General features: G+C 32.7%; 2 protein-coding genes and 1 long non-coding RNA gene across 4 annotated transcripts; all 3 read left to right on the top strand.

Annotated features, from left to right (window-relative positions):
• The first annotated feature begins 559 nt into the window (after nucleotides 1-559).
• On the top strand, nucleotides 560-3,014 carry LOC130815358 (ABC transporter G family member 42-like). The gene is made up of 2 exons (XM_057681844.1): nucleotides 560-890; nucleotides 2,665-3,014. Exons 1-2 carry the CDS (start codon nucleotides 791-793, stop codon nucleotides 3,012-3,014), a joined length of 450 nt encoding a protein of 149 aa, XP_057537827.1. The 5' UTR covers nucleotides 560-790.
• Nucleotides 3,015-3,167: 153 nt separating this feature from the next.
• LOC130815278 (ABC transporter G family member 42-like) lies at nucleotides 3,168-4,342 on the top strand. The gene is made up of 5 exons (XM_057681727.1): nucleotides 3,168-3,270; nucleotides 3,359-3,586; nucleotides 3,676-3,847; nucleotides 3,932-4,186; nucleotides 4,250-4,342. Exons 1-5 carry the CDS (start codon nucleotides 3,188-3,190, stop codon nucleotides 4,340-4,342), a joined length of 831 nt encoding a protein of 276 aa, XP_057537710.1. The 5' UTR covers nucleotides 3,168-3,187.
• A 587-nt stretch (nucleotides 4,343-4,929) lies between these two features.
• On the top strand, nucleotides 4,930-11,327 carry LOC130799515 (uncharacterized). 2 transcript variants are annotated; one of them, XR_009039281.1, is made up of 4 exons: nucleotides 4,930-5,338; nucleotides 6,073-6,146; nucleotides 6,789-9,620; nucleotides 11,071-11,327. It is a non-coding gene; the product is annotated as an uncharacterized LOC130799515 (long non-coding RNA). The 2 variants fall into 2 exon arrangements; XR_009039280.1 differs by lacking the exon at nucleotides 6,073-6,146.
• The last annotated feature ends 2,411 nt before the right edge of the window (nucleotides 11,328-13,738 follow it).

Raw genomic sequence — 13,738 nt, 5'->3', positions numbered from 1 at the left:
ATTAACTATGAATAAAATACGAACTTTGATACATATTTCCCGTTAGCATAACGAAGAAATAGGAAATTTACCGTTTCTCCAGGTAAAGAACCGGTCATGTATGCTAGCGAGAAATATGATTAAAGTTCGTATTATTCATGGTTAATTGAAAGTTCGTATTATTGTAGGAAAATCAGTGAAAGTTCGTATTATTCAGGGTAATTTTTCCAATATTTTATTTATGAAAATTATTAGTTTAAATTTTTTTTGTAGTATAATTATTTACTAAATAAATCTATTTTATTTATTAAACTTATTGATCATAGATCTACGTAACTTTGCCTAATATCAAACTAATAATTCTAATAATTGCCATGCATTTAGAATATATAAGTTCAAATTAATCTCATTAATATCATTATCCTTCATAGGAGTATATTTTAAAAATTCTTTTAATAATTAACATATTTAAAAACTTCAATCATCAATTTAAATTTTAGATTGAGTTAATTTCTAGACATTATATTAATATTAAAAGCCAATGTAACAAAAAGTCGCATATTCAAATAAATAATATATATTCTAACAACATATTATTATATATTTTAATATACACCTTATAATTTATCATGATAATTGTACCGTTTGAATGTCAATTGTGAACAAGTAGTAGGTCCTTAGCATAAACCTAAAAGTCTAAATGAAAATATATAGTATTATTAAAGATGATTATGAATGATTTTTATGCAACTAATTAGTAATATAATTTGGATAATGGGGAATTTATACTCTTTAATTATTTAATTAATCAATGGAACAGATATTAGGGCTGGATATATGTCGTGACACACTTGTTGGTGATGAAATGCAACGTGGTATTTCTGGTGGACAGAAGAAACGTGTTACTACAGGTTCTCTTTTTTACTTACTAGTACTAATACACCCTTCTATTTCACACTTTTATTGATTGTTTTTCATTACAATAAAATTAACCTAGCAAATAATTGATATCAATGAGAATTAAATTTTATAATTAAATTTATGGACAACCTAAACCCTTGACCATTTAGATAGGATAAAAAAAAGGTAAAGTACACTTTTTGTATCCCGAACAAGAGAGAGTTCGGGTGAATGGTTTTTTTTTTTTTTCTGAAAGATGCCGACAAATCATACATATTCATCTTAAGGAAGGAGTAAAGAGAATGTGCGCAGTCGATAAACCCTCTCAGCTAATACCTGCATCCAATAGGGGTCGAACCTCAAACCTTCTACTCAACATGCAGATGCTCTATTCATTGAGTTACAAGCGCTTTTGGTTCAGATGCAATAAAAGAAAGTGCGAAAATACTAATATTATTCGCTAGTGATAAATAGTATATATTTAATTATTTATTACTCAATACCAAACTCGGCTTACCCAATAAAATTTAATTTTTAAGCCACAAAAGATTAAAAAATTATTATGTCTTTTATCACCAATTGATTAACAAGAAATTGTTGCACATGAAATTTAATCTTATTAGTTTATAAGAATATGACGTTGGTAATCAACTTCTTGTAATATTAAACTCTCAACAACCATTTCTATGAAAAATTGAAAATGATGATAACACTAATTCTATCCCAATGCCAAACTTTATGTTTGTCCACATTTGGATAATCATTTAATTAGAAGCACAAAAATAAAGACATAAATTTTATTTATTAATTTTGTTTTGTTAATTAAAGAAAAGTTGATTGTAAATCTCCATTACTAATTAATTAAGAAAAATAGTTAACATTGTTTAGATAAAAGTAGCTACTTTTATTTGGTTCTTTTTATGGATAAAAATATGAATAATTAAAGGCTAGTGGTATTAATTAGGTACTCAAATCTTACTAGTTCAAAATTGAATATTTATTAAGTAGCTCTCTTATAGCAATAACAAAAAAGTTGGGGTGGTTGTCCAAAACCATTAGATGGAATACTTACTTTTTCATATGAAAATAATATATTTTAATTTGACTTTTTGAACAAATTTGATTAATTAATTTGTTTAGTCTATATTAAAATAATAAATTATTTTCTCTTTAATTACAAATGCTTTTTGAATTCATTTTTTTTTATGTATAACGTTTTCTAATATGTAGAATGTAGTAGATAAAGAAAAGAAGTATATACAAACTTGAGAGTTGTTTATAACAAGTAAAATAGGAATAAATAAGTATTTGTAGTAAATTATAAAAATTAAAATGTAATTTTGTCAAATACTCTAATATTGATACAATTATAACAAATGAAAACAAAATTACTATTCCCTTTATTCCTATAAAATTTTACTTATTTCCATTTAAGTTTGTTTCAATTAGTTTACAAATTTAGTCCTATAAACTAATAGAGTAGTGAGAATCATATCTTGTCTCAATTAAAAAATACTTTATATTTTGCAGATAAGGTCTTAAAATCAAATCTCACATTCCCTTCGCCAAGCCTATGATAAAAAATAAAAAAAAATAAAAAATAAAAACTAATGGAGTAGTATTAACAATTTTTCCTCAATTACTCTTGTGAGAGAGATCGTCTCTCAAAGAGATGACCTCAAACCAAAAAGCCCACATTTTTATTTTCTTTTTATTTTGTATTAGCTAAGCTATTTAGCTCATATATCTAACGATTTTTTCTAAATCCAAAATATTTAATGGCAGGTGAAATGATAGTGGGGCCAACAAAGACATTATTCATGGACGAAATATCAACTGGGCTGGATAGTTCCACGACATTCCAAATAGTAAAGTGTTTGCAACAAATAGCCCATTTATCAGACGCAACAATCTTAATGTCTTTACTTCAGCCTGCTCCTGAGACCTTTGAACTCTTTGATGATATCATGTTATTATCAGAAGGCCAGATTGTTTATCAAGGCCCAAGAGAACATGTTGTTGAATTCTTTGAATCTTGTGGTTTCCGTTGCCCTGAAAGAAAGGGTACTGCTGATTTCTTTTTTTTTAACAAATTCTCGAATCACACCGTCTCACCACAAGAGGAGTTCATATAATCAGTTCGTTTTGCTAATTGACCACTTTAGAAATTGAAGTGATCACTTTAAAATCAGACTATAAGTACAGAAATAATTTAATCATAAAACCATCTCATTTGAGAATTTGTGTTTTTTATTATAGGATAGGCTGAGTTTCTAAGATTACCGATCAGTACAATCCCGCGACATGGATGCTAGAAGTGAGCTCCATTGCTGCTGAAGTAAGGCTAGGAATGGACTTCGCAGAGTATTATAAGTCATCATCGCTTTACCAGTAAGCTCATCAATCATTCCGAAATATGTCTTGTTTAAACTGATCGATAACTATTTTTATTAACCTTGTATTTTTTACTTTCGAGCAGAAGAAACAAGGCTCTCGTAAAGGAACTAAGCGTACCACCACCAGGAGCAAAGGACTTGTACTTCCCGACTCAATATGCACAATCGACATGGGGTCAATTCAAGTCGTGTCTTTGGAAACAATGGATGACTTATTGGAGAAGTCCGAGTTACAATCTTGTCCGATACTTCTTCACTTTGTCCGCTGCTCTAATCGTTGGAGCTATCTTTTGGAAAGTCGGAACTAACTTGTAAGTGTTCTTTTCGGTATTTGTCTTTAGGATCGGATCATATTCATGTGACGAATATTGATCACTTATACTTATTCGTAAATTGACAGGGATAATGCGAATAGTCTAAACATAGTTATCGGAGCCATGTATGCTGCTGTACTCTTTGTCGGAATCTGCAACTGTGGAACAGTTCAGCCAGTCGTTGCTGTCGAAAGAACCGTGTTTTACAGAGAACGAGCTGCAGGAATGTATTCTGCGTTGCCATATGCTATCTCACAGGTCTGAATCTCGACAAAATTTTCAATGATCATTCGAGACAAATATAGTTTTACTGATGTGAATCTGGTGCTCCGAATCCTGCAGGTGGTTGTTGAAGTTCCTTACATATTCATTCAAGCAGCATATTATTCAATCATAGTTTATGCTATGATGAGTTTCCAATGGACTGCTGGAAAATTCTTTTGGTTCTTCTTCATAACATTATTCTCCTTCCTATACTTTACATACTACGGAATGATGACGGTCTCGATCACACCGAATCACCAAGTTGCTTCCGTCTTTGCGGCTGCTTTCTACGCTCTCTTCAACCTCTTTTCGGGTTTTTTCATTCCTAGACCGGTAAGTTCTTTAATCGACATTCTATGAAACATCGCAAAAAAAAATTTGAAATTTTTAATAAAGTGTGTTACTAAGTATAAGTATCGGTTTGATTGGTTACGATTTTTCAGAGGATACCGAAATGGTGGGTATGGTACTACTGGATCTGCCCTGTAGCGTGGACAGTTTACGGGTTGATTGTGTCGCAATACGGTGATCTAACGCAAACGCTTAAAAATAGGATAAAGCTACTAAGGGCATAAAAGTCAAAAACCCATATCAAAAATAGAAATGGGACAATTAAAATGACTTGACCATAAAAGAAAATGAGACACATAAGCTAAATAGGAGGGAGTATAAAAGTTAGTATTTTGACATATTCGAATTGTTGAAACAATCTTATACAAAAGCATGTATGTATTCAACAACCCATGTGTAACATTCGAAAATAAATTAATATTTTAAGACGAGTAAGTTTAATAGAATTATCAGTGCGAGAATGACCTTAAATACACAGAAACATTCTCAATTTAATTTCTTTCCTCTTTCCCTTTCTTTTAGTTTGATTTTAAAAATATATATATATATATATATATATTAAAAAAAAATATTAAAAGAAAATTAGTAAAAATCACTTTCATTACAATTTTTTTTTTTTCCATTATAATGCTCAATAATTTTTTTTCCCAATTTAATGTCCACGTGGACTATTATTACTTAAACCCACTTCTTCATGTTACTGTGAATGTTAGAAACCCAAATCATTTTTCTGAAATCTACCAACGTTTCCATTGAAAAATTACTAACCAAGAACAGTGAGCAAGTTATCTTTATGAAATCAACATTATCCATTGAAGAATTACCAATCAAACCAACATTTTTCTGAAAAGGGGCATTTCATAAATCTCAATTGGGCTTCATAGAGTCTTGAGAATTGGATTGAAGATAATTAGGGCAAAATATACATCCTATGTTAGAATCGGGCGGCAGACCCCGCCTTCACCGAAGCCACGAGCACCACTTCTCACGTTGGTTCCGCAACCCTAACCGGCGTCTCTCTTCTTGATTCTAGCACTGGATTCGCTGAAATTTGCCGCAGCCTTGAACAATATTCGCAATTTCGAACCACAATCGCAACTTTCAATTTTCTGATTTTGTTGCCTATCAAGATTGGTAAGTTCTATCTATCAGACTTCTTATGTAGTTCTAAGAGTTTTAGATCATTGTTTCTGTATTCATTGCATTTCGTTTCTGAGCAAAGAGATTTGTCAAAAGGGACCAATTCATGATTTCATAATTATAACTGATTTAGCCTTTTGATTAAACAAACGAGATCTAGTAGCAAATTAGTGAATGTTGTGTTAAGTTTGTCGAGTCTTGAAGGTTAATAAAAAAAAATACGAATTAAGGAAATTATGGTTTTGTTGAAGAGATGTTAGATATTGGTGAAAGAATTGAATAATTAGTGACCCTAATTGAAGTATGAGATTCTTTGGAAATCATTGATTTTGGGAGGAATATTGGTTGTTTTAGTAAATAAACAAGGTGATATTCGTAAAGGATCATTAGATTCTTTAGTGGATTATTGATCATGAATATCAATTAACAAATTGTGTTTAATTAATAAAGAGGATGATGGTTGTTGAGAAACCTTTAGTAGAGTGTAAACAGTCCTAGATTGTTGGATCATAAAGTCTTTGTGGTATATGATTGGACTAAGTGATGAACATTATTGGTTTGCTTAGATTCTTTAATATGTGTAAAAACGAACTTATGACATGAGATGTTACAACGCCAGAATAGAGTCATAGTTAAACTTTGGTCGTAGAAGGAGATGTAATAACTTATATTTAGTACAGTAGCATCAGACGTTTTTTTTTTGTGATATTGTGATTGTTATGCTTCAGAAGGCGACATCATCAAAGAACCCTTCTAGTTGATAGTTGTGATCAGGATTCGAATCTTTAACGAGACATCGTAGGTGAGTAGTAGCGGTCCCTTAAAGGGTCTGATCAGACTATTCTCTTGAAAATAAACTTTTTATTAAAACTCTTTGATTTGGAAATTGTTGAGACAATTATTGTTGTGAATGTTTATGTTGATATTGATATGGTCAATGGATCGGGCTTGCGAGCTGGTCATTGACGGAGTTGAGGAACATGGTTCCCTACTCCCTGTTTTTGAAGCGAATTGTCATTGAGATATTGACTAGCTTCACCCGAGAGAGACATAGCCTTAGAGCTATGGAGGTTCCTCTCAACTAGACTCCCTGTGCGCATATAGATCTAGGAAACTGATGTTGTTTTTAAACCATTGTTTTGCTGATATTATGATGTGGTCAATGGATCGGGCTTGCGAGCTGGTCATTGACGGAGTTGAGGAACATGGTTCCCTACTCCCTGTTTTTGAAGCGAATTGTCATTGAGATATTGACTAACTTCACCCGAGAGTGACATAGCCTTAGAGCTATGGAGGTTCCTCTCAACTAGACTCCCTGTGCGCACATAGATCTAGGGAACTGATGTTGCTTTTATACCTATGATTTGAATTACTGTGTTTTGTTGTTTTGGATTGTTACTTCTTACTCAGTTTAATCTGATTCCTTGTTGTTTCCATCTTTTAGTTGTTTACAGATCGGAACCAGTCGGGAACGATGGGTTAGCAGTGTTTGGATAGCGTTCTAAGGATGTGTATTAAGCTGAGCACGTAGGAATTATAGATTTGTATTAGGAATTTTGGATAAATGTATATTTGTTTTGGCTGTGCTGGTTATATCGAACTTGTAGAGAATTGTATGATTATCTTGTGTATTAGTTAGATATTGGTTTTGAGATTTAGCTGAGTTAGTCACGTTGAGGAGCTTGTGACCCCTTTGCTTGAGTTTTAAAAGTGTGATTTTAGTTTTTTGGGTTATAATCCTCGTAACGACCCTGTTTACCCAGTCAGCGGTAAGTCGGGTTGTTACAGTTGGTATCAGAGCCAACCCGCGACCGTGGCTAATCCTTAGGGTTAGTTCATCTAACGGGTATACAATCTTGGGAGTACAGAAAAACGTGATTTGAGGATTTAGATGTTTGAGATAATAGATAGGAACAAAAATGAATATGATTGTGGTATTAACCTAGGTGTTTGAGTTAGTCATGTTTTCTTTGAAATGTAGATGTGAGGTGTGAGGATTACGGGGTAAAACGGGAAAACGCTCTTAACGATTGATCGTGACGACAAGAAGATTCAGTTCGACGATGCAACGTTTGAATTTGTTTTCTGATGATGCTAATGTCTTGTTGCTTATCATAGTTCTTTGTCGATTATCGTTTTAGTAGCTAGAATAGTATGTCCTAAGATTGCATATCGTGTCACCTTGTTGCTAGCCTTTTTCTATCAGTCTTTATTTGTTGATCCATGATTATGATTATAGTTTAGTGCACGAAAGCAAGGTCATCGGGTTGTGAAGTATGTATCGTTAGTGTTTTGTTGTAAGTAAGTTGAACTTTGGAAACGATTGTGACATAGTAGGAGAATTAGTAAAGACAAAGTACTGCACATCATTGATGGAAAAGCTTAAGTTAAGAGCAATTGATATTGATTTTCAATCCTAGTGATTGAGCTGCATATAGTGTTTATATTTTGACGTAAGCGATGAACTTTTAGTGTTAATGGATCTTGTCGTACGTTGTAAATTGTTTGAGTAGTGGAGCCTATAAATTTAGTAGATTTATTAGAAAATTGTGTGATTATCATTAAGAATGTACCAAGTTTCTTTTGTTGGTTAGAAGTGCAAATATAATTTAAGGATGGAAGATCACTGGTAAACTTGAGGTTTTGTTAAGTACAAGAAGGTTGTTACAGCAAGAATAGAAGTAGGTTTTCAACAAAAGTTATTATAAAGGATCTTGAGTCATAGACTTAAGTTATCAAAATAATATGGTTTATATGTTGTAAATATGGCATTCAAAGTTTAAAATGTTGGGTATTATAGGTTATTTGATTGAGACACTAGTTGGTAAAATTGTGAACACCTCATAGATGATCTTAGTGGGTATATGTGAAAATAGTCAATAATTGAGCTGTTATTGTTGAAGTGTTGTGCGTAGCAGTTATGATAAGAATTTATGTTTGGGTTAAAGCTTGTAAGGATTATGGTCTAGAGATGTGGATGAAGAATGATAGGTTTTGTTTGGCAAGTGGTGCATGATATCAACCTAGGTGAGGAAGTTTATCGTCTTGCGTTACCAGCATCTTTTGACCGAATGCATGACGTGTTTCGCGTATCCCAGCTGAGACAAAACATCAGAGACGACTCACACGTTCTTCAGCTCGAACAGTTGATCTTGGATGACACCTTACAGTATGAGGAGATTCTCGTTCAGATTCTAGATAGGAAGACGCGTGATACATGTCGGGGCAGTGTAACGCTTGTGAAGGTGCTATGGTCTAAACACGTTACCGAAGAAGCCATGTGGGAGACAGAAGACGCCATGAGACGCGATTATCCCTGGTTGTTTGCTCAAGTATTTCTATGTTTATCGCTTTATAGCTATTGCATCTCTTTAGTCTTTGTGAGTTAAGTTTAAGGATGATCTCCATTCTAAGTTGGGTAACATATCCTTATGATATGAAAGATAGTTGGGTATTTGAATATGTGTGCTTGAGACTTTAGTTTAACTTCGAGGACGAAGTTTATTTCAAGTTGGGTAGAATGTAACATTCGAAAAAAAATTAATATTTTAAGACGAGTAAGTTTAATAGAATTATCAGTGCGAGAATGACCTTAAATACACATGACATGAAACATTCTCAATTTAATTTCTTTCCTCTTTCCCTTTCTTTTAGTTTGATTTTAAAAAATATATATATATATATATATTAAAAAAATATATATTAAAAGAAAATTAGTAAAAATCACTTTCATTACAATTTTTTTTTTCCATTATAATGCTCAATAATTTTTTTTCCCAATTTAATGTCCACGTGGACTATTATTACTTAAACCCACTTCTTCCCCTTTCTTCTTCATGTTACTGTGAATGTTAGAAACCCAAATCATTTTTCTGAAATCTACCAACGTTTCCATTGAAAAATTACTAACCAAGAACAGTGAGCAAGTTATCTTTATGAAATCAACATTATCCATTGAAGAATTACCAATCAAACCAACAATTTTCTGAAAAGGGGCATTTCATAAATCTCAATTGGACTTCATAGAGTCTTGAGAATTGGATTGAAGATAATTAGGGCAAAATATACATCCTATGTCAGAATCGGGCGGCAGACCCCGCCTTCACCGAAGCCACGAGCACCTCTTCTCACGTTGGTTCCGCAACCCTAACCGGCGTCTCTCTTCTTGATTCTAGCACTGGATTCGCTGAAATTTGCCGCAGCCTTGAACAATATTCGCAATTTCGAACCACAATCGCAACTTTCAATTTTCTGATTTTGTTGCCTATCAAGATTGGTAAGTTCTATCTATCAGACTTCTTATGTAGTTCTAAGAGTTTTAGATCATTGTTTCTGTATTCATTGCATTTTGTTTCTGAGCAAAGAGATTTGTCAAAAGGGACCAATTCATGATTTCATAATTATAACTGATTTAGCCTTTTGATTAAACAAACGAGATCTAGTAGCAAATTAGTGAATGTTGTGTTAAGTTTGTCGAGTCTTGAAGGTTAATAAAAAAAAATACGAATTAAGGAAATTATGGTTTTGTTGAAGAGATGTTAGATATTGGTGAAAGAATTGAATAATTAGTGACCCTAATTGAAGTATGAGATTCTTTGGAAATCATTGATTTTGGGAGGAATATTGGTTGTTTTAGTAAATAAACAAGGTGATATTCGTAAAGGATCATTAGATTCTTTAGTGGATTATTGATCATGAATATCAATTAACAAATTGTGTTTAATTAATAAAGAGGATGATGGTTGTTGAGAAACCTTTAGTAGAGTGTAAACAGTCCTAGATTGTTGGATCATAAAGTCTTTGTGGTATATGATTGGACTAAGTGATGAACATTATTGGTTTGCTTAGATTCTTTAATATGTGTAAAAACGAACTTATGACATGAGATGTTACAACGCCAGAAGAGAGTCATAGTTAAACTTTGGTCGTAGAAGGAGATGTAATAACTTATATTTAGTACAGTAGCATCAGACGTTTTTTTTTTGTGATATTGTGATTGTTATGCTTCAGAAGGCGACATCATCAAAGAACCCTTCTAGTTGATAGTTGTGATCAGGATTCGAATCTTTAACGAGACATCGTAGGTGAGTAGTAGCGGTCCCTTAAAGGGTCTGATCAGACTATTCTCTTGAAAATAAACTTTTTATTAAAACTCTTTGATTTGGAAATTGTTGAGACAATTATTGTTGTGAATGTTTATGTTGATATTGATATGGTCAATGGATCGGGCTTGCGAGCTGGTCATTGACGGAGTTGAGGAACATGGTTCCCTACTCCCTGTTTTTGAAGCGAATTGTCATTGAGATATTGACTAGCTTCACCCGAGAGAGACATAGCCTTAGAGCTATGGAGGTTCCTCTCAACTAGACTCCCTGTGCGCATATAGATCTAGGAAACTGATGTTTTTTTTAAACCATTGTTTTGCTGATATTATGATGTGGTCAATGGATCGGGCTTGCGAGCTGGTCATTGACGGAGTTGAGGAACATGGTTCCCTACTCCCTGTTTTTGAAGCGAATTGTCATTGAGATATTGACTAACTTCACCCGAGAGTGACATAGCCTTAGAGCTATGGAGGTTCCTCTCAACTAGACTCCCTGTGCGCACATAGATCTAGGGAACTGATGTTGCTTTTATACCTATGATTTGAATTACTGTGTTTTGTTGTTTTGGATTGTTACTTCTTACTCAGTTTAATCTGATTCCTTGTTGTTTCCATCTTTTAGTTGTTTACAGATCGGAACCGGTCGGGAACGATGGGTTAGCAGTGTTTGGATAGCGTTCTAAGGATGTGTATTAAGCTGAGCACGTAGGAATTATAGATTTGTATTAGGAATTTTGGATAAATGTATATTTGTTTTGGCTGTGCTGGTTATATCGAACTTGTAGAGAATTGTATGATTATCTTGTGTATTAGTTAGATATTGGTTTTGAGATTTAGCTGAGTTAGTCACGTTGAGGAGCTTGTGACCCCTTTGCTTGAGTTTTGAAAGTGTGATTTTAGTTTTTTGGGTTATAATCCTCGTAACGACCCTGTTTACCCAGTCAGCGGTAAGTCGGGTTGTTACACCATGCATAGAGCACATCTCAAAATGAGACCTTCTCTGACAAATTATTGAACATCGTAGAATTGCAATAGTTTAAAAAGATTGTACTCTTTTCAATATTTCTATATGCGAATTTTTGAAATTGTTGAGTGAAAAAAAAATTAATTAAATAAACGATCTTTTAAAAAAATTACAAAAGTAAGCGTCCAAACTCCGAAGCTGTGCTTTGGAGCTGTTCGCAGTTAGTAACAGCGAACAGCTCTGTTCGCAGTTAGTAACTGCGAACAGCTCCAAAGCACAGCTTCGGGGTTTGGACGCTTACTTTTGGAATTTTTTTAAAAGTTCGTTTATTTAATTAATTTTTTTTCACTCAACAATTTCAAAAATTCTCTAGTGCAATTACAACAAACAACAACTCAAAAATAATTTTTTTTTGTTATTAGTATTTTGATTATTATTATTGTTTTTGTTATTATTGTTATGATTATTATTATTATTATTATTATTGTTATTTTTATTATTATTATTAGTATTATTATTATTATTATTGACGCCTGTGAGGAAGATTGATTCGCGGCAAGAGTGAGGACGGTGGACTGAGGAAGAATTGAGGAGGAAGAACAAAGTAAGAAGAAGAAGAGACGGAATGGCAATGGCGGGCTACAACGCCTTTGTGAAAGGAATTTTAGGGTTAGCAAAAATTCATGGAGTGACTCTGAAGTTGTGAGTAATATATTATGAATTAAAGAGGGTTGTGGGTTACATTTACATACTCAAATTCATAAATCACTCATAAAATTCAGGATATCTAATTTTAAAAATTTAATTTTATAGGGTGTTGGTCTTAGGGGCAGGTCTAGGGTCTGGGTCTAGATTTTCGGTCTGGGTTTAGATTCGGGTCTAAATTCTAGGACCCGAACCCGAACCCTTTAATTATTTTTTAGATTTAGATCTGACTCGAATTTGATGGGTCTCAAAAAACAAAATCTAGACCTTTAAAAAAGAGTGGGTCCGGAACGGATCCAACAATGTCTTAGGCTCACGACCATCTCTAGCAATGACTGATACATACCAATATGGATGTATTTTAAGCCTCGAAAGAGCTGATATCGAAAGAATTGATAATGCTCTGGAGTCAGATCATCATTGGCTTTGATAACTTGATGTAGATCAGACTCCATCAACTCAAAAACAACATAAATATCTTTAAATTCTCTTTTTGAAGGCAACAAAATATGCTTGATTTCTAAAATATCAGGATGGCGAAGAAGCCGAGCGAGTTTAATTTCACGTAAGGAGGCAACGCTTTTATTCAAATACCTTTCTCCTTTGATCAGGCTGCATTTTGCCACAAAGCATTGAATGCCTGAAGAAATAAAAACAGCGGAATAAAAGCTTGGTTTAGGGTTAAATACGTTTTCTGTATTGATTATGGCCATTACAATAGTTTAATTTATACAAAAATTCATCAACTAACTAAGGAAACAAAAGTATTACCTTAATCCTCTATCCTAATTAAGGTAATGAAAATATACTGCAAATAAACAAATGATACCAAAAATATTTACATAATATTTCTACACCTTAATCCAAATAAATCAATATAATGGATCCAAAAGATTTATTGCTCACAAAAGTCACTCAAAGTCAAATTAGAATTGCCCAAAAAAGTGGTAAATTTTACCCTAATAGTTTCAACTTTACTATGAGCTTACTTAGACTAAAAAAGACTTAAATTTCGAACAAAACCCAAATAAAAAAGAACACCTAAGCCTTAATCCTAACAAATGTGGTCGACTACATAAAGGAAAATAAATCAACATTGAAAATCATCTCTACCAATTATTCAACCATTTCTAATATCAATAATAATATCTGAATTTAATACGTCCCAATAAATATACTACATAAAAATTATTTTTCTTTATCAAGTTTTTAATTTAGTATTAAAAAATTAAAGATATCGCCTTTTTTATTTTGAGTTTTATTTTATAATGCTCAGTTGCTGTTACTGATCAGAGTAACTGGCAAGCTAAGACTTAAACAATATAATTTAGGCAAGATGACCTTTTAACAGATATGGTGTATTTGTTAGGCTGCTTTTGCGTTCCACAATCCAATAACATTTACTGCTTGTTTAGGTTTTTGGAATGTCAAGTTTTATAACTTCTTTTCTTGTTGTTAGCTGTCAAGTAACTTATTATCTTGCTTTTCTATGAAAAATTATGTTTAACAAAGCTTTACACTAATACCTTTGAAGATTAATTTTTTGCAGTCGTTTTATTTTTTAATTTTTTTCATGAAATTCGAATCACGCACATCAATAACATTAAACTTAATAGTGTGA

This window comes from Amaranthus tricolor, chromosome 1 (genome assembly GCF_026212465.1).
Source record: "Amaranthus tricolor cultivar Red isolate AtriRed21 chromosome 1, ASM2621246v1, whole genome shotgun sequence".
Taxonomy (NCBI): domain Eukaryota; kingdom Viridiplantae; phylum Streptophyta; class Magnoliopsida; order Caryophyllales; family Amaranthaceae; genus Amaranthus; species Amaranthus tricolor.
This window is presented reverse-complemented; position numbering and strand designations above follow the sequence as displayed.